Source organism: Trachinotus anak, unplaced genomic scaffold (genome assembly GCF_046630095.1).
Source record: "Trachinotus anak isolate AG129_WGS33_773 ecotype Australia unplaced genomic scaffold, CSIRO_AGI_Tana_v1 ptg000018l, whole genome shotgun sequence".
Taxonomy (NCBI): domain Eukaryota; kingdom Metazoa; phylum Chordata; class Actinopteri; order Carangiformes; family Carangidae; genus Trachinotus; species Trachinotus anak.
Window position 1 is genome coordinate 10,484,229 of NW_027273869.1, and position 26,869 is coordinate 10,511,097.

Here is a 26,869-nt window from a genome sequence, read left to right on the forward strand (position 1 = left end):
CTCTGATTCTGCTGAAACACCCAATGGTGCAGTCGATATCAGCACAGGTGTTGACTGATTTCGATGATACACGCTCACGTACACACACTTCCGATGCTGCTACATAATGTAATATGCAAAACATGACCAATTCAAAGTGGCTGCCTGCTGAGCAGATGATGGGTCTCGTGTGAGGGGTTACGAACACATACAGAGAAATAAATCAAAGCACACACACACACACAAACACACACACACACACATCACAGAAATTGAGTAGCACCGAGGAGTCCTGGCTCTCTCTCACACACACACATTCAGACTCTCGCTTAAGTCACGACGATAGCTGTGCGTGCTCGAGCCATGTCTCTGCTCCCCGCCCTGGGGAAATTTGTCACCCTCACGTTGTCTCAAAAATGTGTCCTCGTACCGATCGCTTAACCAAAACTTATTACATAACCAGAACATGCACGCTCAAATGGTTTTTAAAGACTTTCTAGCCTCTAATTTGCTGCTAAGTTGTTTTTCATTAAACAGATTTGAAATGCTTTGCGTGCAGGTCTGCTGGCATATTGCATGATGTATGAGGCTCATTTGCAAGTGTAACAATGGGAATATATGCCTAATGGTTGTGATGCTGGGGAATACCTGTTTGAAAGTCAGACTTGCTCTGACTCATAATTCTGCAACACTGGCAGGCGTGTGTACTGTATTTTTTTTCTCAATGTGTGTGTCTGTCCTTTGGCTATATTTGTGGATTTACAAAGACTGAAATGTATGTAAGTTTGACTTTGTGTGGGTGTTTTGAGGAATTTGTGACATTTGCGGCTACAGTTGCGCAGTGGGACACAGGAATGCATACAGGAACACAATGAGCATGAATGCTGGCAGGTGTCAAGTGTTCACACACGCACCTGCCTGCACACACACACACACACACACACACACACACACACACACTCTATAAAGTACAAAACTCACAATGAAGCACTGTTGGGTAGCACTTTTGTGTAACTGCAGGGAGAGACAAAACAGAGGAGAAGCTGCAGGTGGCTGGCTTGGATCAAGTAGTCTGATGCCTTCTTTGTGTGTGTGTGTGTGTGTGTGTGAGACAGCTGCCTCCCTTCAGCAACTGAAATCTCGTGCAGTGACAGAGGATATATTATTCAAATAACATACACAAATAGAGGTGAGACAGTGGAGTGAGGCATTATGATGACAAAAAAACAGTGAGTAAAGTCAGGGTGACCTTACATGTATGTTAACTGGGGGAGAAAAGCAAGAGCTGAAGATATGGGGATGGAGGGTGAGACAGTAAAGAAGTGAGCGAAGAAACGGTTATTTATCATTTTAGCAGTCATGCAGTTGACTGTTTGGATGTCTGAGAAAAGGTGAGTCATTCAATCAGTCTTAAAGTTATCTGACGTGGGGCTATGTGAGGTATTTATCTATAGTCTGTGTGTTACCTGCAGTGGATTCAGATCAGCACGCTCCCAGTTCGGAGAAGCAGGAGGGACCATCGGCAGAGAAGCTGAGCAATGTCCTGCTGTGGACAGGGGCCATCATCACGTGTTTCAGCCAGTTTAAAACAATGCCAGTATCAGTTTAAGTGTACGCTTTATTTTGAATATTTTCACTGCATTTATTCTTTTGTAACTACAGCTTGTGAACCACTGAACTACTGTATTACTACTTGATGTTTGAAAAAAAATGTAGTTCCAAAGGAAAGGGCTGTTTAACGTCAAGTTGTGAAAATATTCAAAGTGTAAACTTGAACTGATATAGTTTTTTTTTTTTTTTCCTGTGGGCATTTTTTTTTTTTTAAGTGGATGAAACACTTTTTTGTGGATGGCCCCGTCCACAGCAGAACATTGCTAATCTTCTATCACAGTGCTCCCGGCTGCTTCTCTAAACTGGGAGTGCAGTGATTCAAATCTACTGTAGGTAATACACTGACTATAGACAATCTCACACAACCCCACATCAAATAACCCGCACTATCACTTCAAATCATAATAGCTGTGAATAGCTTTCTTCTCAACTGTCAAATAAAGTATTATTAATCCACAAGCTTGAGGTGTTTGTTCCCCCGTTGGTGTCAGTTTGCTGGACTAAATCCACTACATATCAGAAGGCTTTGTACATTGTTAGGCATCTTTTTTTTGTGAATGCTCCTGCCTGTAATTGCATGCTGTGAAAGAGTAATTAAACACTGGTTGGGGAAGCTTCAGTTTGTCATGACTTTGTGCTGTCAAAAGAGGATGCACTCAGTATTGCTTCACCTGCCAAAATGTCCACTCACAATGAGCCATAATTAAAGATAAGAGAAAGATACAAGTTGTTTCCCTGCTGGTTGTTTGTGTGTGTGTGTGTGTGTGTCCAAGTAGGTGACTTCTTTGCTTTTGTGTTTGTTGTGTATCATCACTAGATCTATATTCAGACAGGTGAGGACAGACGGCCATTTGTTTTGTGTGTGATAAAATTTGTGTTGGTTCCAGAATGTGTGGTAAGGGGTGTGTGTGTGTGTGTGTGTGTGTGTGTGTGTGTGTGTGTGTGTGGGATTGTGTGTTCTAGTGAAAGAGAAAGTGATAACGCATTGACAGAGTTATATTAAAGGCTGTACCCTCAGGTCCCTGCCCTCCAGCTCTCTGGCCATCCTCACTTCTCTGATATTGGCAGTGGTTGTGTGTAAAAGTGTGTGTGTGTGTGTGTGTGTGCATGGAAACAGATGTAACCTCAGTGAAGCTCATAATGTGTGTTCACTCATGCCCAGACTGGAAAACCAACACATAATCTCACCAATATTGCCACTATGTGTTTGCGTGTGTGTGTGTGTGTGTAACTGTACTGATACTGGCACAGCCACCTCCACACCTCAATCACCTGTCATACCCTGTCCTCCAGCCAACCCTATGACCTTCGCTCAGCAGCAGGTGCAGATTCATCGCTACAATGGTCAATCTTTTGGGCCTAAGTGCAGCCTTTAATAAGGTCCCTCTTGAAATTGAAATTGGCTGAGGCAGTGGGGTGGGTTGGTATTACAGCTCCTGCCTCTCCACCAGGGCCTTCTGTGTCACCACAGTTAATTCATTGTCAGCCTAAGCATGTAATACCTGGTGGGGTGGGGTGGGGTGGGGTGGGGGGGGATTTGAAGGGTTCAATTTTAGGTTCCATTTGTGTGTTTTCCATTTTCACGTTCCCTCTTGGTAACACTGTGAACAGAATGTCCAAGTTAGTCATGTTAGTACAGCGTTTCTGCGGCTCCATAAAAAGTCTAAAATCCAATAATCTGAATTTTAGACATAAAAATGTCTTCGATATGAAAATAATTGATTGGATTATCAAGTTAATGTTACTTTTATAAAGTTGTATTAACTTGTATCGATCATGAAAGCAAAAGCAACATGGAACCAATAACCCCCACTGCAAACTGTGCAGACTGGTCAGAAATGATCACAGCACAAACAGTAAGTGTGTTGCAATATTGTGTGTAGGCTAATGTCTCATAGAAAGTAATGACCTTTAATGGTAATAGGTTGAAATTGTCTCTGTTCACACTTCCTGTAACTCAAGTCCCCCTCACACATCCAGATTTACCACATAGAATTAATTATTCCTTTTGTTATCTTAAATTCAACCCGTAATTATCCTGTTATATCATGTTAAAATACTACAGGGAGTTTTCTATAAAGAACCCCAGGTAATTGAGTATGTCAAACAAGGGGTCCGGAATTATTATTTGATTTAATTTGCGGGTCTATGAAACACAACCAATTCAAAATTTGACATGTGAAAGCGAGCATACGTCTTTCCAATGTGCTATTACGACATATCTTCCTGAGACATGAATATGCCTGTGATACTTCTCTGTGCTTTGTTACAGCCATGAAATGTCCCTTTTTGCAGGGAGGATAAATGTTTCTCTGTCGCCCTCCATTTGTTTAAAGCCTTGAAAAATATCCATAAACATGTTTATACATGAATATGTATTGAGCCACTTTTAACCGCGCTGAATCCCTTTGGTGCAGATGGAAAAATCTCAACAACCACTGGATGAATTACCACGTCATTTTGTCCAGATGTTCATAGAGGATGAAGGTTACTAACTTTGGCGATGCTCTGATGTTTCCTTTGGAGCAACCATGAGATTTTCCTGCCCTGTCTTGTGAAGCGTCCCAAAAACTATTGGATGGATTGTCGTGAAATTGATGCTTCCCAAAGGATAAATCCTAAAGTCTTCCGTGACTTTTACTTTGGTGGTGTTATCTGATCAAAATTGTAGTTTGCCATCAAATACTGGCCAAAGTACCTTCAGACCTTCAGTCTCAGCTGTGCTTCGTGTTTAGTGTTAATCAGCAAATATTAGCTCAGTAACACGCTAAACTAAGATTGTGCGCATCTGCATGTTAACATACTCGTCATGAGCATGCTCGCACGATGCTAGCATTCAGCTGATTCAGCCTCACAGAGCTGCTGGCATTTGAACACACCTCCCTTTCCAAGACTTATATAAAAACACATGAGAGCTGGTGATATTAACAGTGCTGCCGACTGCCAGTTATTGCTTCTAAATGCTTACATCATCCACATTCAGCTGGCAGAGGGCTGCTGCAAAGCCACGAGCTTTCCGTCACAAAGCGGGCAGGAGTGAGGTGGTCTCGCCGAGTGAGCTTCACGGCTTCAGCACACGAACGCCGTCTCTGCTACAGCCTGCACAGGGCCGCCGAAAAGCTCCGGGGAATTAATGTCTGGCTGGGCCGCTAATTTGATGGCTCGCTCAGGGCCTCGCTTGTATTCGGAACTTCCAGATCAACTCAATGTCTAGGGAAAGCGTCTCAGTGATTCAGCCCTTCTCATATATTGTAGATGAAGGTTTTTTTTTTTTTTTTTTTCTTTTGTGACACATCTGCAGGTAGCGGCATCTCGATGACACCACCAAGATTCACACAGCCGTCCAATTTTGGTGATTTATTGAAGTGCCGGAAGACAAACGCGGGCATGAAGGGGTTAAATGGAGCCCCGGTATGCATTTTAAAACAGACCCTGCGTCTGCTTGTCTTGTTCCGTCATTTTATCTTCTTCTTTTTCCTCTTTGTGCTCGCCTACATCAGTCTCATCTGTGTCACTCCTGCCCTGTTCATTAGCATGCCGCATAATAGTCTCTTTCTCTCTCCCTTTGTTTCTCATCTTCTCAGAGTCGCCTCTCTCTCTTTTCTGAACCTTTTAGCATTTTAAACACTTCCAGTCTCACGTCTCCCTTTGTCTCTGCTCCACTCAGATCTTTCTTACTGTTGCCTTTTTCTAGGAATCTGCATTGCTTTGCCTCCCGTCTCCATTTGTTGTTTTCATGAAGTATCTCAGTTCCCTTCATTCATCTTCGTCCTGTCTTTCTTTCCTCTGCCCCCCCCCCCCCCCTTCTGTTTTGCATGTACCCTCTCCTATCCAGGCTCTTTTATTTCTTTTCCCTTTCCATTCTCTCCATTTTAGTCTCTTGTGCTTTCTGCTAAACATTCCCTCTCATCATTTCTCTCTCATCTCCCCCTCTCATTGTTTCCCACTTCTCTTCTTCATTTTCTCTTTGCTCCCATTAAATGTTCCCCTGTCATCTTTCCTCTCGCCCTGCCTCTTGCTCATTGCCCCCCTCTTCTGCTGTCTTTTCTGTTGTTTCACTTCTCTCGCAGCCTTTTTTTTGTTTTGTTTTTCGGGTCTCTCTGCTCTCTTGAAGAGCCTGCCTTTTACCTGCTTTCCTTCGCTGCCTTTCTTTCATCTTGTCTACCTGTTTTTGTTTGTTTGTCGACAAACAAATTACAGGCTGCTACTCTATTCAGAACTTCCTGTGATGTGGGGAGCGTGCACGGGGTAGAGCCAAGACGGTAAAGAGAATATCACTGTTGTTTAGCAGCATTTAAAGCAGCATCTCTGATCCAGAGAGAGTAACAGTGATCTGAGACAGAATGAGGTAATATTTTCTTTCTCTCTGTGCGATCATATCCCTATGGCTTTGTTCTAATTTACAAGCCTTTGATCAATATAATATTGGTAGGCTGACAGTACAGATGTCTTTTTTTTCTTCCTTAAATTACTTTCAAATTTTCAACATAATAGTGAAAAAGTATCTAAATACTCAGTAAGAGGACACATTAATTTTTAAGCATTAAACAAAGCCACTTTGAGGAGACGTGCTGCTATGAAATGATAACATCGATTTCGATTTGTGACTTTGAAAAGAGCCGTTCCAGTTTACCATTCTGGACCTATGACCAGTCTCTGTGGTAGTTGAACCGGCAGACATCTCTAAAAAAAAAAAAAGCAACAAAACACAAGTAAATCCAGAACAAGAAGGATGGAGGGACAGACACGGTGGCAGAGGGCCAGACAGCGAGAGGAAAAAGAGAGACAGATGGCCCCAGACAGGGTTGATGGGGTTAGACAGAGCGAGAGACACCAAACTCTCAGCCCCAGCAGTCTTCATCCTGGTAAATTAACTTGGTAAGGTCCCACTGTGCCAGTCCTCTCCTCATTAGACACAGACCACGGCTGGCTGTTAGAGGGACGAGTCAAATTTTGAGCAAGTAAACAACTCTCTGGGCTGACTCAGAGCCGGGGCTCCAGACGGCCAGATCAATTTACAGTATGTGTGCCTTCCTTCTCTCGGTTTCCATGCTCTGATAGCTCAGTCAAAATTGTTCCTGCTCAAAAAATGAAATGAGTTGGTCCAAGGTTTGTTATTGTGGCTGCAAAACTACAAACAAATGTAAATATTTGGCCGTTTTTCTCCGTACACATGTCTTCTAGATATAAAATGTGGATAGTTTTAGAAAAGGTTGAACAGATAAGTGCATTTAATGATTTTTCCATTGACATGTGTGTCTACACTTAAACATGTTTATGTGTTTCATTAATTAAATCACCATCACTGACCAATGACCATGGACCCTGTTGCTGTAACTGAGTGTGTGTGCATGCTGCGTGTGTGCAGGGTCTACAACGTATCCAATCCTTCCTCTGACACTGTTCTGTGTGTGTGTGTGTGTGTAACAAACAGGCTGTGTATGTGTGTAATGCAGTGGGGTTAATTAGCTTCAGACCACTGCCATCTATCAACCTAATGCTCAGATTCTGGCCCGACAGCTCCATTACCGCCAAACACACACACACACACACACACACACACACACAAATGTACACATGTACACAGTCATGATCGCGTGCATACACTCACACACATCATTATGTATCAGATGCATGACTTTCACACAACCATAAGTTGTTATTAACACATAATCAGCCGCTCAGATAAGCTCCAGATGAGCTTCATGTTTGTCAAGCTGTGGTTCAACGGCCAATTTAGATCAAAGATATGCATCTGCCAGGTCTCCACATGACAAGAGGAATGATATGGTGTATGTTTGTTAGAGCTACAATGAATTACTTTTTTTTTTTTTTTTTTTTGTTCTTGATTTATCTGTTAATTAATCGTTTGTCTAAAGAAATGTGAAGAATCCATCGGTGCAAAACTCAAAGGTATTTTCATTACTATTATTTATTCACATTAAAGAAGCTGAAACCAGAGAATGTTTGGCCTTTATGCCTGAAAAGTGACAGAAATGGTTTATCAATTATCAAAAGAGTTATCGATCTTATTCGATTAATCGCTGCAGCTCCAGTCTTTTTAAGGGAAAGTTTAGGTTTATTAGTTCTGGATTAGATTTCTGTGATTTCCCTCAGACCCTCCAAGTGGCATTTGAAAAGGTCACTTTTAGCTGTACATAGCTTTCTTTATCTTGAGAGAGGAGCACAGGTTTCTATAACATACCTCATGATGGAGCAGTTTCACTAGATGCGTTTCCAGTAACTCTCTTGATGTAGGCTTATCCATCTTTTACTGAGTTCCTCTAGGTTCCTCTGTAAGACTGGGTGCGAGTCATTGGAGTGAATTTCCTCAATTTTTGATCCTCAGCTGGAAAGTCACATACAAAAAGGCCAGTGGGCCGGATCATTAGATCTGTTAAGGTCTAAAACCGGCTATTAGTTATCTGTTCAGCCCTCCAGTGGGATTCAGCATTGATCTATAGTGAAGAATGAAACTGTTCCCCACTAGTGCTGAAGCCATTGAGGAAAAGGCAGACTTGGCTATGTATAGATGACAGGCAGTGCAGGATATTGGCTTATATTTGTCTCACTCCCCTAGAGTTCACTCAGGGCATACTGTTAAGAAACATGAGTGGCTATTAAGAGTATTCTTTAGTTTCAGTCAAATATGAGTCTCAGAAAAAATGAAATATCATCAACCTACTGGTGTGCATTGATTGTTGTCATGGAAGGAGAACACATTAGTTTGTGCTCTTTCAATAGTATTTGCTTGGAGGGCAATACGGTTCAATTAGGAATTAATCTCTGTTATTTTCATAGCCGATGGAGGTCTATTCTGTTTTCATTGTGATCAATTCTCTACTTATGCAAAAGAAGCGAGACTTAATATCATTGCCGAATTGGCCAAATTGCCATTCAATGGCAGCCACGCAACATGAAGGAGATTAATGTTTGTTCTGGAGGAGAATTTAGGCTTCTAATGAGGTTTAGTGGAGAGGTGCAGGGACTAAGTGCCGCTTCAGAGGCCTCCTGACTCTGCAAAGAACAGTGCCTGCAAGAGGGCGAACACTGCAGGGCTGTAAGCCTTTAACTTTTCATGCATAGCAGAATTTTGGTAATCCGGAGAGCCTTGGGAAGCCTCTAAGATTCGGCATGTCTTGATTAGTGAAAGACACTGAAATGCTGCGCTGCGTCTGTATTTTAAAAAAAAAACAAAAAAAACCCATGCTCAGCTCAGCTAGTTTGAAAGCTTGTATGAAAATGTATGTGGAGCGAATGTTTCCAACATTTACTGTAACGTTGCGAGATGCTTCTCGACCGAACACTTTCCACACCGACCAAGGGCTTCTATCCAATAGTTGTTGAAACCTTTCCCTAAAAACCATGGCTGTCACTGTGCTTGTGGTGCCTGTTGATCACCAGAGTCATTAGGACGAATACTCTGGAGAACATGAACATCTGTCCAAAATTTCCTGGCAATCGATCCAATAGATATTTCAGTCTGGACCAAAGTGGCTGACTGACTGATACTGGAGGAGCAGAATAAAAGATGAGTGTTTAGTAAGGGTGGTTAACACAACATGCAAACTGAATGACAACTGTGTATCAAGACGCTGAAACGGTACATAACTCTATTGATTAATGCGTGCGTATGAGAGTGAGGAAGCGTTTCTAGCACTAATTGAAACTGCACATTCAACAGCACACACACATACGCTTTCCCTTTTTTTTTTTTTTTTTTTTATCACACACACATATTCATTAGAGCAAATGGAATTAGGGGGATTGGAGGCATAATCTTCTTCCCCTGCGATGTGGGGGAACCAAGCTGTTAATTTCCCGCCTCTAACTACAACTCCAGCTCTAGTTGCTTTGAAGAGAAAAAAAAAAGGCTGGAGTCACTCGCAACTCACAGCACATGAATGATTTACAGCACTCAAATGTCACATACCATGAGTCGTGTGCAGTCTGAGGAAAGTTTCTGTGCCTATACATGTGTGTCTGGGGGAGATCTGCGGTTGTGTTACTATAGAAATGTCTGCAGGAAGATGAATTTTTGGAAAGTACAGGTGTGTTTGTGGAGGTACACTATTGGGTCTGTGCCTGCAGCAGACGATACTGGGTGACACTGAATCTGCATGCAGCTCTTCTTCACTTACTATTTTGGTTCCTGCTTTTCCTCCTCTTTCTCAGTAATGATTCGAGAAATATGACAAGAGGATGACTGTGCGGTGTACACAAGTGTGTATTTGTGCCTGCGTACGTCTCCGTTCCCCAGTTTCCCAGCTGTGGAGTGAAATAACAAAAGATCAAAGTAGCAGGTTTGCCCAGGTCACAGGGTTTCTTTCCCATTGCTGCTGTAAACACACAAATATCTCATACTCCTGCAGCCGCTCTCTTTGAAATGGATATTCACCTGTTTAAATGCACATAGAGAGTAAAAGCACAAGTGAAACAGCACGTGCACACGCTCACACACCAACACAAATTAAAAAGCACGCACATAGGCACATATATCCAGGGCCACAGACGTGCACACAAGTTGTTTCACCAAGTTTTATTCCCTCAGCTGGCCCAACTTTGATTTTTTTTTTCTCCTCTCTTTCTTTTTATTTGCTTATCCCCGTCCTCTATGAATTATACATACACGTCCTGGAGTATCTGAAGTTTCCAGTTGTATTCCCCTGCCAGCGGAGACCAATAACACTACTCAAGTGTCCCAAACACACACTCCCACAAAGTTCAGAGAGAAATGAAAAGTTACTGAACAACAGAAAAAAGAACAAAATAGTTTGATTCGAAAATTCAATATTCAACTGCTAAAAAGAAATGAGACGCTGTCCACTTAGAGGTGTGCATTGATCGCTGCTGTGGGAGTAAAACATATTAACGCTTTGCTCTCTCAATACTCTTTGCTGGAGGAGGTGAACGAATACTATTCGGTTTAAAAATTCATTTTTCTTATTGCTGTGGTTCAAGAAAGACTTATACATTTTTTTTTTAAAACAAGCTCCTGAAGCGAGAATGCCAGGTATGGAGATTCATGGCTGTTTTACACCCACTTACTGCAGCGCCTCAGCACCAGCACCACCGAAGAAGAACGATTCCAAAAATCCTGCAAAATCTGGATATATCCCTGACCTTTTAAAATGGCAAAGACAAGTGTAGATGCAGGGTGGCAGGGACTTCACGGGACGCTCAGAGGGAATAAAGACAGTGAGTGATGGGCTTTAGAAAGATTCCACTCACACACACACACAGACACACACACACACACACACACACACACACAAACACAAAAACGCACCGCAAACACACAAACGCTGTCTGTCTTAAATCTCTTCATGCTGTAGCAACGGGTTTTGCTGTGCTCAGCAATTGCAGACATTTGTATTTGTGTGTGTGTGTATGAGTTGTGTGTGTGTGTGTGTGGTTGTGTGGAAGAGACAGACAGCTGACACACCTTATGTTTTAGTTTAGATTGGCAGTTAAGTCTTACTTCCAATGAATGCCAATGAGAAGTCTGTCTAGCAACTTTGTGTGTGTGTGTGTGTGTGTGTCTGTGTGTGTGTGTGTGTGTGTCGGCAAGTACAGGGTCTTCCCTTCCTGTCCCCCTCTGTCAGGAGAAAAATCAATCTGCCTGTCAGCCATCTAACACCCTCGGCCTGCTACGCTACCTATCACTACTGATACCTGTGTGTGCACGAGTCTGTGTGCGCGCACGTGTCTCCTCTCATTCTGTCAACCTCTTTGTCTCGCCATCCTCCCATCTGCCTGTTGTGCTTTTTGTCTGTCTGTCCTCCTGTCAGGTCCCCGCTGTCTCTTTTGCGTCTTGCCTTCCTGCGTCAAACCTTCTCCTCTCTACCCTTAATCCGTCAGCCATGACGTCAGCGTTGAAGAATGAATTACACTTAGCATCACCGGTTTGCCTTTTTGTTTCCTCCCCATGTCGTCCCACATCCAGATCCCTGATTACTCACCACTTTGGTTTCTCTCCTCCGGACCCACTCACCCACAAATGGGTCGGGTGCTTCTTTCACATCTCTGAACCACCGATAAGTCGACAGTTGAATTTCGGCGTTGGCGCTGACAGCTTCCCTTCACATCCCGGGGAATTATCATTAATCACGATCCTGCTGGGAGCGAGAGGGATTTATAACTGTTTCCTCCGTATACATACATCGCAGTGAAAATATGCTTGAAAAGTGTGATTTAAGTGAGAGAGTTATCACAGCATGACTTGTATTTTTTGCGTAGTTATTTTTTCCTCTGATAGGTGAAGAAACTGATTGCGAAGAAATTGAGCGATTAATGTAGAAAAACACATTCCTATATCAGGCACTAATCGGCCTCACAAACATGTCATTGACAGACTGTCCTCCCCCTGTTTCTTATCCAGATCCCCCAGATCAGCTACGCCTCCACGGCCCCAGAGCTGAGTGATAACACTCGCTATGACTTCTTCTCCCGCGTGGTGCCGCCGGACTCCTACCAGGCCCAGGCCATGATGGACATCGTCACGGCGATGGAGTGGAACTACGTGTCCACGCTCGCCTCAGAGGGCAACTACGGAGAGAGCGGCGTGGAGGCCTTCATACAGATCTCCAGGGAAACTGGTACGAGCTGCCTTTTTCTTTTCTTTCTTTCGTTGGGAAACAGTGTGTGTCTTTGAGACTGTTGTGATGTATGGATGTCGAGCGGTTTGCTCCTGAAGTGTAGACCTGTGTTTCTCAAAGTATGGTCCATGGACTGTCAGGGGTCCATGTGTGCATAATGTTGACCTTTTTATGTATGAGTTTGTGTTTTTTGTTTTGTTTTGTTTTGTTTTTTTTTTTTTTACCATTTCTGCCTCTTTCAAGAACAGTGTAGATGCAGGATTTTGACACATAAATATTTAGTTATCTCCAAATCTTTCCATATCTTTAGGAGATAACATAATGCATCAGTGTTAGGAAGTTTTCTTAAAAGTTACTGAAACAAACTTTACAACTCTCCCTCTTTCAGTTGTGCGCCACACTTTCACCACTTTCATTTGTTGGTCTGTCGCTCTGGTGTAAGCTATCATTTGAATGTACTTTAGAGAGAGCAGAGCCAAAGCCTGTGCTACCATAAAAAAAAAACACTGTAAGAGGGAAAGTTCGCCACTTCTTTTCTGCTGTTAGGATAAATTATATCATGTTCGTGGTGCACTTTCATGTATGATACATGTTCGCTGACTTAAGCCTGTAATTTTAGAACTATAGCAAGAACGGAGTGGAAACCTGTTGTTTCCGTCTCTTGGGAAACACTCCAGGGAAAAAAAATCACTTAAATTGCAGGCTGTAGATTGCAGACTGTGGCAAGTGAGCTGAGACTGAGAGTTATCATAGCAAGCATGTGATGGACAAGTGCAGACATACTCTCAAATTTCTTCATGGCTCTGTACGTATGTAGTTTTTAACAATGGTGCAGGCTCTTGTATAAGCCTCAGATGGATGTCAAAATGTTTGTGTGCTTGGGAATTGGTAGAACACGCTCTAACTCAGGATCTAATTTCACATCTAAACTGAAAAAAAAAAAAACCCCAAACATTAGAGAGTGCGAGAGAGTATAAAGTGATTAGTGATGTACAGTTGAGTTCAAGTGCTGAGCCAACGTGAGTCTCCACAACAGCTGTAATGCACTGTGACATAAACTGTACAAGTCTTTGAACTCTACTGGAGGGATGAACACGAAATTTACTGAATATATTCCCTCATTTGGTGTTTGATGATGGTGTTAGTGCAGACTGCTGTCTGATCCTGTTTTATATAGCACTGATAAAGAAACTCTGCGGAAAGCAACGTGGAAAACTTTTAATATGAAGCAGCAAATGTTCAGTTTGCATCAACAAGCAGTTCGGATACGGCTGGAAGTCGCCAGTAAACAGTCAAACAAGGCTGACTTCTGAAAGAACAAACAGGCACTAAACTATAAGCTGAAAGTTTAGAATATCACTTAACATGGACAACATTCTGCCGTTCAGTCACTGCTCGCGCCCTGAATGAAAGCATCTGTCACCTGGCTATGAACAGATAGTGTCGAGGGTAAATTACAAAAGAGCGAATGTTCGGCTATCACTCCTTCATTAGGAGCTGGAGTGGCAGCAGAGATGAGAGTAAATTACACTCCAGTAAATGAGAGTGACAGAGACACAGGCAGGGAGAGAGACACTGAGCCATGGATCACTTGTCTGTTTTGATGTCAGACTTAAAAGCACGGGGGTCCCCGCGGTCCCGGGAGCAGCGAGCTGGGGTGAACGCGGCCTCAAATCAGTTCACGAAATCCTCCAAGTGATGTTGACAGATGAAAACCCTGTCGGCTTCCCTGTTTATGTCTGGAATGTTTGTTGAAAAGACGTCAAGTTGGATGCTGACAAATATTTACAGACTGACAGGGCTAAAGACATGTAAAGAATCCATCTGAGGGACCATCAGCTGAGATCTCTCTATTTTTATCGCTCTCTGTTGATCTTCTACTCCCGTCTTTTCCCCCCCTTGCTTTTTCTGCATTGTTTGTGTGCTGCTGTAGAGATGACAGCTCTGTGTACGCCTGCGCTGCTGTCTATCCGTCCATCTCTGTCTCTGTGCTTGTTTGGAGCCAGCTCGCCCGGGGCTGTGTGCTGTGGCAGTCAGCACATAGATGTTTGCTGTGGCTTCGGATCAGTGTGTGTGCCTGGGTTGCGCGTGCGTGCCACTGTAAAGGGTAAAGCAGTCCTCAGCAATGTGTGTATTTAGTGTTCTGGGAGTCAGCAGATAGTGCACTCCTTTACCCTGTGTGTGTGTGTGTGTGTGTGTGTGTGTGTGTGTAGGGGGCTACATGCTGTGACAGCAGTCAGTCAGTTGTTTACTCTGCAGCTCTGCAGATGTGAACAGAACCAGGAAGATGAAGGGATGGGAGAGCAGAAAAAAGGTTTTGCGAAGAAGAGGGGAGAGGGAAAAGTGACCGAAGAGGGAGAGTTCAGTGTGTCTGTGTCTGTGTGTGTGTGTGTGTGTGTGTGTGTGTGTGTGTGTGTGTGCATAGGGAGGGACAGAGTATAGCTGAAGAATGGGACAAGGAAGCTTGAGCAGGGACAAAATAATGATATTGTCCTAATACAGATGCACAGCACTCTGCTACGACTACACACACACACACACACACACACACACACGTACATATACATAGTGACACAGGTGGCCATCTTTAGAAACACTTACACACACACTCAGAGCCACAGGGAATTTCAAGGTGATTATTTTGTGATTGCAGTGTAATGATTGCAGCTTGCGAGGCACTCTGCATACTGATACCAAACATCCATATTAATCGGTGTGTAATCGTTCACTGATGATTCTGTGTGTGTGTTGTGTGTGTTGTGTGTGTGCGCGCGAGTGTGTGCATGCATAATAATCACCGAAAAAAGTTCCACAACAGGTGCTCAAGTCTTGTTAGAATGAGTCGGGGGTTTACAGACAGCGTGGGCAACGGCCAGTCACAGAACCTGTTTAATTCTGCACCGTCAGGCCTCTCCGTGCTTGTCTTGTACATCTTCTTATTGAATACATTGAGAAAGTTAAATATTTACTTACTCCAGTACAGTCTTTGAAACCGAACACGTCCTACTTTTGTCTGCTGCTCCACAGATGCTGTATTGCTTCACTCCCAGGAGGAATTATGCAGAAGATTCTGCACTAATTTCTCAGTCCACACGGCAGTCAGCAAAATCCTGTCGTTTCTACAGGACTGCTTCAGAGGGAAAACTTCATATTCGAGGTGACAGCAATGAATAGACATATTTAATGATCACTGTGTCAGAACTGGATATTGGCGTTCAACATTCAGGAATTATCCGCCGGCTGTTGTTCTGGATGGAGGTAGCCAGTGTGAACGTGGATGTTAGTCAGTCTCAAAGCGCGAGCTCGACACTGATTATGACAATAGGCTTTGGCAGAAAAATGTACACGAGTTTTGTCCAAACTAAACCAGTTTTGCTGTGGCTGCCAATACTTCCTGAATTCACTGGCTTGCGATTATAACTCAACAAACATTAAGTCCATTATTCCTTGCACTTTCAGCATGAAAACTTAAAATTGGAATTCTCTTCTCTGTAGCATTAAACGTATGCATAGACTGCGGTTTTAGGCGGAACATGAGGATTTTATGAAGATGATTTAAAAAGAAAATGACTCCACAGAGAGGAGAGCTCGTGGATGTTGCTTTACAGTCCGGTTTATGGTTGAAAACGGGAGCATGGTTTTGGTGAATTGCAGGTACAGTCTCATAGATGCGGTTGTCAACTCTTTGTCTTGTTTGTGACAAATAATTGTTGTGTCAATGTGATAATATGTCAGGATACACCAGGTCCCAAAGGATATTCTGAGAGTATTTTCCCGACAAGAGTTTTACAAAAGCAGCTGTAAAACTAAAAACCCTTGTCTAACACTTCAGCTTCACTGCAGGAGGTCACAAGTGAAAGCGCCGCAATCACGGCTCCTCACATCCACCTATTTCTGTCTACAGAGAACACATCAATTGGTGAAGTTTCACCAATGCTGCGTCTTTTTTTAGTTTTTTCCAGAGGATTCACTTCAAAAGCCTCATTATGTTGCATATAATCAACAGTGGGACGGTAAAACATTTATGCAGTTTGCTCAACCGTGCCTTCGCCCTGAAATAAAATTCACCACGACTTTTCCAGCATATGCAGCCCCCGTGTGTGGTCACCCCCGGCAATGGCTTTCCGCTCATGCAGAACTAGTAACAGACACAGCTCAGCGAGCATGGGCCAAACGTGTTTACTCATCATTAGTAACTGTTCACAGACTGGGTGCATAATGCATATGCTTTTTGCTTTTGTACACAATAAGCCAATGTAGCCCAGTGATCAAAGGTTAATGAACAAATAACGCAAAGGTCAGTTCGGGGGAGGTTTGGCAGGGAGCGGCTTCAAAGGGCTTACAGGAGGGTAGTGGTCCATTTCTGCTGGTAAAATGTGCATCATGCCATATTTTACATCAAAGAGACCAGTAGAAATGAGAAATCTGTCTTTGTACCATTGATTTTTTTTTTTTTTTTTTTTTTCAATGGTCCTTTTTCTTCTCACAGAGAAGCCAGGGAATAAAATCAGCAGTAGACCTGTATCTCCAGACCTGGAAGTAATTCGTTTTATTGCTCAGTTAGTGGAAGCTCAATGAAACAAGTGCACAAAGGGCGTTCTCTTCACGCACTGTGCCGCCCTGCTGTTGAACCTCACTGTGGAAATAGCAGCGTACGGTGCCGAATCTCGCCACACTGAGAAACTACATCCTCCTATACGGAGCTGTGCTTAGAGCATATGGATCGCACGTACTATAAAACAAGAGGCGGCGGCGTACTTACAGAAGACAGAAGACACCTTTTAAATCAAGTCACGGCCCTTTTATCCTTCCAGTACCCTTCCTCACCTCCCCATGGAATCCATCTGGGATTAAAAGTACCGCATCTACGTTCAGACACACTGCAGACGGCGCGAGAGAGGATACGTGTGTGTGTGTGTGTGTGTGTGTAGTTGTGTGCACAGACGAAGGGGAATTTGTGTCAGTGAGAGAGGCTGTGGGTGACTCTGCGTGTTAGTGCGTGTGAGTTCACCGGCTCAGAACAGTCACCTCCCCCTGACACCGGCCGCTCTACGCCAGCTCTGAAAAGCAGTAATGAAGAAGGGAAGAAAATGAGCGGGAGAAAAGGGGCTGAGAGAAAATAATTAAACGGTTATCTCCAGATTCTTTTAATTAGTTCTCTGGCTCTAAACTAATCTTCTGCCTTTTTGCTTAGCTTAGCCTCTTTAGTTCGCTTTCAGTCCACTCTTGCCCCTCCACAATGGAGGTGGTTCTTGCCATTATCCAAGTCTTGTTACTGCCTTATGTTGTTTTGTTCAGGGCAGAGGAATCATACTTTAATTGAAATATATTGTGATGCATATTACACATATTATATGTCTATTTCTAAGCATGTATGCTGTATTTTTAGACCACACTCCAGTAGGAAAATCACTTAGCTTGCATTATAGAAATTCTAGTATATATTATTATTCATGAGGATACTGGAATTAGTACATCTTCCATTTTTGAAAGGTAATGAATTTCATTATACTACATTACAACAGGCATTAAAAAATATAATGGTATATAATAGAGTGGTACTTACAAATGTATTTTGCTGAGACACAAAGAGATTCATGTATTTTATATGTTGTACGGATTCTCACATGTATCACACAGTGATTACAGGGATTAAAGTGCTATAACACACACACACACACACACACACACACACACACACACACAGACATACGCATACACACATAAGCACTGATACATGCTCAAGAAGAAGACGCACTAAGCACACAAACACACCCTCTCTAACTCACTCAACAGACAGTGTACGTCCCTGGGGTCGATTTAGCTCTCTGTTTCTTGTCCTTGATTACACACACAGGGAGCGCAAACATCAACCCATCCATTTGTAACTAATTACGCCAGCCTTGGTTTTCATCTCAAGGTGAGGCTGTCTTTGTTGTCTTCATGAAAGGCCTCAAACTCTCAAGTCGCTGGTGGACTTGTTTATGCTGTTGGTTGGTGGTCTGCTCATTGTTGTGAAATTGAGTTCAGGTATTTGTAAAACCTTCATGTTTGCACTTGTATGTATCCTTAGATTAGATTTGCTGGGAATGAAACTCGTCTAAGACAATATTTACTTTCATTATCGTGTTGAAAATGGATTGTGTGGTTTTAATCTAAAATATAAATGATCTTGAGCAGCTCATTAACATCTTTTGAAATCTCCAGATTCTATCCTAATCTGTCTGATGTTAGCCTTATGTTGCCAATCTCTCACCTGGGTGGAATTGACAATATCTATTAGGAGTTAACAGCTCTCTGTGGATAGCGTTAGTATTGCCAGAAGACACCTAGAGATGGTAATTATTACCTGAGCAGCTCTGTGAATTTCATCTCATCCAGCTGTAACGGCCATTTTTAGTAATTTTCCCCAGCTGCCCCAATATAAAGTCCAACTGAAATTACCTACTGATTCCCAGAAAACTCTGGGCTTGCCTGCGACGCTTTCTCGCACCACCTCGGTACTTTCAGCCACGTCTTAGTGATTACCAGAGCCTGGGAATTGAAGGAATAATTAGATTTGCCTCCTACAAAGCAGTTTTGCTGATGTGCAGTAAGTTACATAGCAGATTTTAAGGCCCTGTGGCTAGAAACATAAATTTGTCTTGTTCGAGCAGAGTCATATTGGGAAGTTTAAGAGTCAGAGTAAACCAGCAGGCAATGGACGGCCTGTACGTATGTGCTTTTGTATGGTGTTGTCCACAGTGAAATGTTTTTTTAGTGCCTGTGTTGCTCTGTGATATCAATTAGCTTTACAGTGTCCTCTTCAGCTCCATCGGTTTTCTCGACAGAGGTGAGGCCTTCTCATATTCCCTTATGATGGAGTCAGAGCAGGCACTGGGCAGAGTCGTACAGATGGAGTGAGTGAAATGGTGTGTGGTTGTGTGTGTGTGTGTGTGCCCTCTGTTCTCTGTCCCTGTTTGGCCTCTGCGAGTCCACCAAGATTGGGCAGAGAAAAAAAACAGTCTGCCAGTTGCTGCTAAGCCCCAAAAGTAATTTCAGCAATATTACTGCTGCAGTTGGTACACATAGCTAGGTGTGTGTTTGTTTTTGTGTTTGTATGTGTTTGTGAGTGTGTCTGTTTGTGCGGCTTATGTTGGCAAAAGTTGTATGCGTGATCTTGCTGTGATTTTATGGATGCATGTTTGTTTACGTGTACATACGAGTCACCTTATGTGTGTATGTGAGAGGCTGTGCGCATCAGCGTGCGTTTGGCGTCTGTGTGCTGTTTTGATGTGAGTGTGCGTTTTGTGTTTTCTGAGAGTAGGAATCTGCCTGCACAACTTAAAAGCACTTTCAAGCCTCTTCGCCGTTCTGCTCCAGTAACTTGAGTTTTTTTTTTTTTCTTCCTCTTTCCCTGCTGATGTTGTTTTTTTTTTAATTCTTTACCTCTGTCTGCAGAAGGGCTCTGGGGTCAAGACTACTTGTTTGACTTTAAAAAGGTGCTGAAATACCTCGTCCTCTGAACAAAGGTTGGTGTGGAGATTCAGACGATGTACACGACCACAGACATGCGCATAGAGGGCTGGGTTAAAAAAAATGGAGGAATAAGCCTCGTGTCTGGTGTTGTGAGGTTCTTTGAAATGAAAAAAACAAAAACAAAGCACAAATACATAAGGGGGGGTTTTATTCAAACAGAGACTAATTAAAGCTTATATCACACCGATTTCACCTCTTTTCACTGTATCTGCTGAAACAAACAAAAAAAAACCAAAAACACATTCACCATTATACAAACTGTCACTTGGATGATTTTGGGAAAAAGGCTTAGCGTAGCTTAGTGGCTTTGAGCTCACAGTGCCATTTGTCAGAAATTAGATTTACAGTCAGCGATCAAAGCACAATTTAACTTTGATGTTGTCAGCCTCTCATGATCACATCTGAAACATTGTATGTTGATGCAAAACCATAGAGAAAATGAGACTCCTTCTATTTTCTCAGCAGATGGAGGAGGTAGATGAACACAAGCCATGAAACCAAATGTAGTAATGAACATGGAAAACGCTGCAAACCACTGATGCTGTTGTTCTTTTGGTACATTGCTAAATGTAAAATGAAATGAAACCCAATTAGAAACCAGTCTTAGATAATAGCTAACTCTAATCCTTAGTCCAAATTTGACCAGAAGCCCGGAAACTGCCTGACTTTGAAAGAAACAAAAGTCTCTGACACAGGGAGTTAAAAACTGGAGAGCTAGAGAGATGCCTGCAAGGTGGTCTGGCAGGTAAACCAAAGCCTCTTGCAATTTGGAGAAGATACTTTACCTGAATCACATGTACAATTTTTTTTTTTTTTTTTTTTCTCCAGGTCATTTATACCTCATTTAATCCCATTAAGTAAATGACACTATCAGTGTTAGGTACAGTAGCTGTGATAAAAGAAGGATTTTAATGTTACAGTAACAGTGAGCAATGCTGTAAGCAACTTTTAGAACATTAGGCTGATTTTTAAGTGCACCAGTGCTCTACAATGGGTTCAAAACATGGAGACAGAAAATAGAACTATTAGAAATGGAACATGACAAATTGCGTTCCCTATGCTTGGGTCCACTGGAACCACTAGACCGCGCTCCTTTTGCCTTGTGCCAATTACCTTAAGGTCATTGTATACCTGCTCCAGTGGCTCTCTCAGGAGTGTCTTTATTCAGGTCTGCGTTTTCTTTTTCAATGCATTGGTCCACGTCACATGTCGGCAGGACTGAAACAGGCCAGTTTTTTTTTTTTTGACCCATGCAAACTCTTAATTAACTACTAGCTGTTGTCAGCGTCCTGTGATAAATCAGTCTTTGTGCGCACAAATCAGCCAACAGTAGATGGATGATTTGCAGTCGCTGCTGTGCAGAATGATGAGAGAGAATCAAGCTGATGGCTGGAATAAATTCGTAGTTGGAGGACTTTGTCTGACTTTGAGGTGTTCTTTCTGCCATCTAGTAGAACATTGCTGAGATACGGCTCCTGAGCTGGACCTAATGCACAGTGCCTCTCACAGACACACACACACACAGATAAATGAGTCCTGCTGTCTTCCACCTGGCAGGACTGGCAGTAGAGTGCAGGCTGATGAACTTACTGTGGACGTCTTCGGTTGCTCTCTGCCTTGCTGCTAATAAATCAAACTTAGATAACTGCACATGCATGTGGCACGGACATCCACTCATGTCGTCCCCCTCTCTTCTCTTGTCTCCTCAGTCATAAATACACACTCCTCCACACACACACACACACACACACACACATGGCCTAACAGGCTGATGGCTGGTGAGCTGGCAGAGGTTGATTAGCTGGGAGTGAATGGGGCAGAATTACAACTCTTCCGGCTCTGCGATTGCATTGTTGTTTCGACAACGATCCATGTCGGATCACTTGAACGCCAAGATGCTGGAAGACTAATCGGTGCGCTCCATCTGTCTCTTTGTCTGTTAATTTCTCGAAGAACCAGTCTTAGTCTCTCTGATTCCTTTTTTTTTTGTTTCTCTTGTGTTATTTTGTCTCCTTCTTCACTCTCTTTCTCTGTCATTGCTCTGCCATCCTCTCTCCTTTTCACTATCCTTTTACTGGGCTGATGCAAGTAGTGTATTGGGCAACAAACTGCCATAATCACAGTAAAGATGCTCTAGACATGCCTCTGTACTTTTCCTCTTACCATATAATTCCCTTTTCCTCCTTGTCTGTCCCTGTTCACCCTCTCTCCTTTTGCTTGCGTCTCTCCTGGCCTCTCCGTTCTCCCTCTCGTGTATCCCAGCATGTGTCATCTTCCTGTGTTTGTTCCCACACTTTAAAGGCATAAAATCTGACACCGGCACTGATGTGAAATTACAAACTGAATTTCGTGGATCTGCGAGTCATGGAAGACCAAAAAAAAAAAGAAAAAGAAAAACCCTCAGCAAAAGCCGCTGAAACCAGAGTTTAAAGGTTTTCACACGATTCTTGTAAATTGACATCAGATTTTGATTTTTCCATTGATGTTTATTTTATTGTCTCTAAAACGTCTCTGCTTTTATAGAGAAGACAAAGAGAAGAAATGGAAGAGGTATATGATAAAACACTGAGCAAGAGCAGACGGTGTACGTTCTCCCTGCGGGCCTCCAGCTTTTGTTTGCATCTTTGAAAACTTCTTTTTGCTCCTCAAAGTTCAACTTCAGTTTCATATTCAGTAGTTTTTAAGAATTCAGCGTGAGGATGTTGAAGCTTGGCCCAGATGGAAAAATTTATGCAGCGAGATGTAAATTCATATTGACTGTGAGGCTATGAAAAAAAAAAAAACAACAACAACAAAAAAAACCACAGAGCAATCTGAAAGTTAAAGTAGAATGGGAGACCTACAGTACGCTGTTGAACGCAGATTGACAGACATAGAAAGACACATGTGAAGTGCACTGACTTACATTTCCCCACAATTTCCTCAAAGAAAGCTGCACTCTCTCCATCTGATGCAATCCACTTCTCTGAACCCACGCAATCTCGGACCACTTCAATTCTTAATGCGGCGGCAGTTGTGAAAAGAAAAGTTGCACCTATCACAGTCCCGTGCTCCTGCCCTCATATTTACATCTAAATGGCTGTTGATGGTGACAGAGGTGGCGCAGACCTGATTATACAGCGGCGTTGGCAGTGGAACCTGACAAATGACGGGTAATGTCTTGGGGTTGGAGGCATTTCCGACACTTCCAGGCTTTAACAAACGTAGCTGCGTCTCCATAGTTTGAGTCTGACAGAGTAATTTATTCCCACTCCACCAGCACGGAACCACGGATTTAAAAGTTTCACCACTTATCCAAGCCTTCCCCATTTTTCACTCCAGAATGAAACTGTTATTATTCAAAAGAGAAATGGGAATTTATGCAGGCTTAGACATGGCCTTACATCTTCACTTTCTTTTTTACCCCCTCCTTTCTCTGTGTTTGTATTAACCCCCCCCCCCCCCCCCCGTTTGCTGTTTTTGTGTTTTTCATTATATGTGCACCTTTCCTGTTCTGTAATGCCAGCGTGTTTCATTTGTCTTGGGTGCAGCACTGCCTGCCGGTCTCCGAATCTCCTTTTTCTGTTTGTATGAATCAGTTTGCACTGATCTTTTAATTTGAGTGATGGAGACTGGCATCGGGTTTGTGCACATTTCATTCTGGATTTCAGAAGGACAGCTTCAATGTATGTAATACAAGATTTCATGATAAGAAATACATACATTTCTCGCTAAAGTTTGGCAGTTTTGAACTTGTAAGGTACTTCAAAGAGATGTGTGCCTCAGAAATTACTTGCACAAGTCGTCCAACTGACTAGATGCCTGAATTTCACTTTTCTCCTCTTGTCATGCCTCTTTTACATCCACATCTAAAATTATCTGCTGCTCCCTCTTTGATGGGCAGATCATGTGCTTTATGTGATTTTCAGCGTTATCTCCACATCTTTTTTTAGAGCGTATTCCCACTTGTGGTGTGTGCAGACTTTTCCACTTGCCTGTTGAGAAATGGTGTTGAACTTTAACAGCTGGTGGTGGCACCTACAGTGTCAAGAAAAAGTATGTGCGAATCCATTGGAATGACCTGGTTTATTGCATTGATTTGTCATAAAATGTGATCTGATCTTCATCCGAGTCACAAGTACAGACAAACACACAATGTGCTTAAGCTGATATCTCTCACGCAGTTAGAATGTTTTTTTTTTTCTTTATTGAACGTCCCCGTTAAACATTCCCAGTGCTGGTGGAAAATGTAAGTGAACCTTTGGATTTAATAACAGGTGGAATGTCTTTTTTTTAATCTATAACCTCAACAAACACTTCCAGTAGCGGCTGATCAGACCTGCACGATGTTCAGGAGGGAGAGCTGCTTCAGCTCAGACATTTTTTGATGCCCGGTGTGAGCATCTCTCACACGCCCACTTCTTCTAGGGAGAGTATCCACAGAACTTAATCATCTCCATTTATAAACAGTTTGTCTGACTGTGGACTGATGAATATTTAAACTCTTTGAGATGACTTTATAACCTTTTCAGCTTCATGCAAATCAACAAGTCTCGATCATCAGTCTTCGAAGATCTTTTTTTGCAGGGCCTGGTTCAAATCAGCAGATGTTTCTTGTTAATAGCAAACTAAAAATGTTTTTTTTTTTTTTTTTTTTAATAAATCAAAGTAGCTCTAACCCACACCTCCAGTTTGGTTTCACTAATTAGACTCCAGGTTTGAGAACTCCTGACTCCAGTAATCTTTTGTTGACGTTATTAGGTGAGGGGTTCACAAACATATTCCAGGATTGACGAGAACAAGGCTATGATTTGTGTGTTATTAGTTAAACTAGATTGTGTGTCTTCATTATTGTAATTTAGGATTAGGATTTGACCATATGTGAAGACAAATTTATGCATAAATTTAGGTAAAGTCAAAGGGTCCACTTACTTTTCCTTGCCACTTTAAACATTTATAACATCCATAGGCTTGTTGGCAGTGTACACACACAGACGTCAAAGTGCAGACACACAGTGAGAAGTCACACACGCCGACTGAAACAGTAACACTGCTAACACTTTGTTTGAGTGGGACCATGTCAGCGACAAATTCACCACTGCAAACTTAGATTACTGTCACCGCTTCGTGAGATGAGAGAGAGAGAGAGAGAGAGAGCGATGATGGCACAAGGGAAAAGAACGAGCGAGAGAAGAGCCTCGACAAGAGATACGAGAGGAGAGAATTTGAAGGAGGAAGAGATGAATGGAAGGAGGGGGAATGAAGATGAATGGAGATTGGAGGAAAGGGGAAGCACAAAAATAGCAGGAAGCCTCCTGAACCTAAATGACAAAACAGGATATCACTGCCTTTCAAAATGACACAAAAGTGTTTTGTGATCAGTTGTGAGGTAAGCCCCAGACAGCCCACTGCCAGCCAGGCTTCAATTGCTTTGCTTTAGTCATTATTATTTTCTTTCACACACATTTTATACTTGAGTGAGACCATAGCTTAGACGGGAATTGAGAGCTGATTCTCTGTCATTTTCACAACACGATTCAGTAACACTAATAACATAATTATAGTTTATTTATAGAGTATTTTCAAGCAAAAGGAATAAAGTGCGGTCCGGAGTTAGGAAGCTGCAACATAATGACAGGCAGAGAGCTGCAACTATACAACATTATTTAAGAATGTAAAAGAAGTACAAATTCAAATTCAATTTCTGTAAGAGTGGGCTTAAAGCCAGGATTTAAAGGCAGTGACAGTGTGAGTGGATCTGACAAGCAGAGGAGCTGCTACAGCGTCAGTTCGATCACCCACCGTTTTTTAACCAGGACTCTGGAACAGTTAGGAGGCCCAAACTGGCCGACCTGAAGCGCCTCCATAGATAATATGGGTTAATATTCTAAAATGAGTTCTAAGAGAAACTGGAAGCCAGTGCTATGAAGCCAAGATTGGGAGCGAGCCATCAAACCCGACCTCCTCCCCTGGGAGGTTTTCTGGTGCAATAAAACAATGTCTCACCATTCCACTTTTGCTCCTCAGAGACATTGATTATAATTCACACAGCAACAAAGATGGGTCAAATGACTATGTTGAGTGACGTATGAACATTGAAAGATGAGGACATGAAGAGATGAAAGAAGAGAAGATCAGAGAAAGAAGATGAGAGGTGGCAATGAAAAAAAAAAGAGAGCTACCTTTTCAGCTTCTTCTCTTACAAAGGCATCTCCGCACACCAACACATGCGGCCTTCGCGCAGACGTACACTCAGGCATCGCACATTTACCACCTCACTTAAACATTGCGGGTCATGAAAAGGTCACATCAGCTTTAAATGACTGTACCTCTCACACAGCTTTACATATACAGCACTTTAACTATTTAAATATGGTGAAAAATTCAAAGGTGAAGCGGAGGTGAACATAAATATTGCAGACCAATATGGAAACCCCCCCTACCTCTTTCTTGGCCATGTTAAAGCTTCAACCCAGCTGATGCCAGATGTATATATAAAAGAAGATTTCTGTCGAAGACATTTAAATCCTGGCCCTGTTAGAAAGAAGTGATGGAAGACGAGCGTCAAGAAATGTGTAACTAGTTCTAAAGTGGCCTGACTACAAAATAAGTAGTGTGTTTAAAGGAGGGGGCAATGCAATAGATGCATTTCCAGTCATTAGCATTCTAAATGGGTCCAGGTTGCAGCATTTGTTAACAGCTGACAGGAAGTAAAACTTGGACCTCAATACTTTCCTGGCAACACAATCCTAATTAAAATGGTCCATTCAGTTACTCTTGTTGTGTTTACAAGCTGGTGGGATGCTCCAAACATCTGGGGCTTCCGTGCTGGATGCCAAACCTGGGAGACAAATGATAAACAAACACTGGCATCCGGTAGCTTCAAGTAATTTAAAGTCTACTCAAAATCTTTTGATACGCACACCTTCTGCAGGCTTGAAAAATGGCTGTGAAATGTTTTTCACTTGCTCTGTCATGGAAAATACCACATCGTAGCAAAAAATGCACAGTAGGTACTTCAAGAGGAACACCCCGTTTCACCCCATTTGAACCACTCTCACAACTCCTGTTGGGTTTCACCTGTTTACAGCCGTTTTAATGCTGAGATACTACATCTAGCTGCCATCCAGGACTCCTACAAAACAAAAGGACATATGTAACTGCCAGCAGCAGCTCAGGTTTCA

The 26,869-nt window shown here is 42.6% G+C and overlaps 1 protein-coding gene across 4 annotated transcripts in view; it reads left to right on the top strand.

Annotated features, from left to right (window-relative positions):
- The window catches only part of grm8a (glutamate receptor, metabotropic 8a), a 294,574-nt gene that overhangs the window by 77,008 nt on the left and 190,697 nt on the right, over positions 1–26,869 (top strand). For all 4 annotated transcript variants that reach the window (XM_071502891.1, XM_071502890.1, XM_071502894.1 and 1 more), the window contains exon 3: positions 11,972–12,188. In XM_071502891.1, coding sequence (XP_071358992.1) covers positions 11,972–12,188 — 217 coding nt within the window. The remainder of the gene's footprint in view (positions 1–11,971; positions 12,189–26,869) is intronic.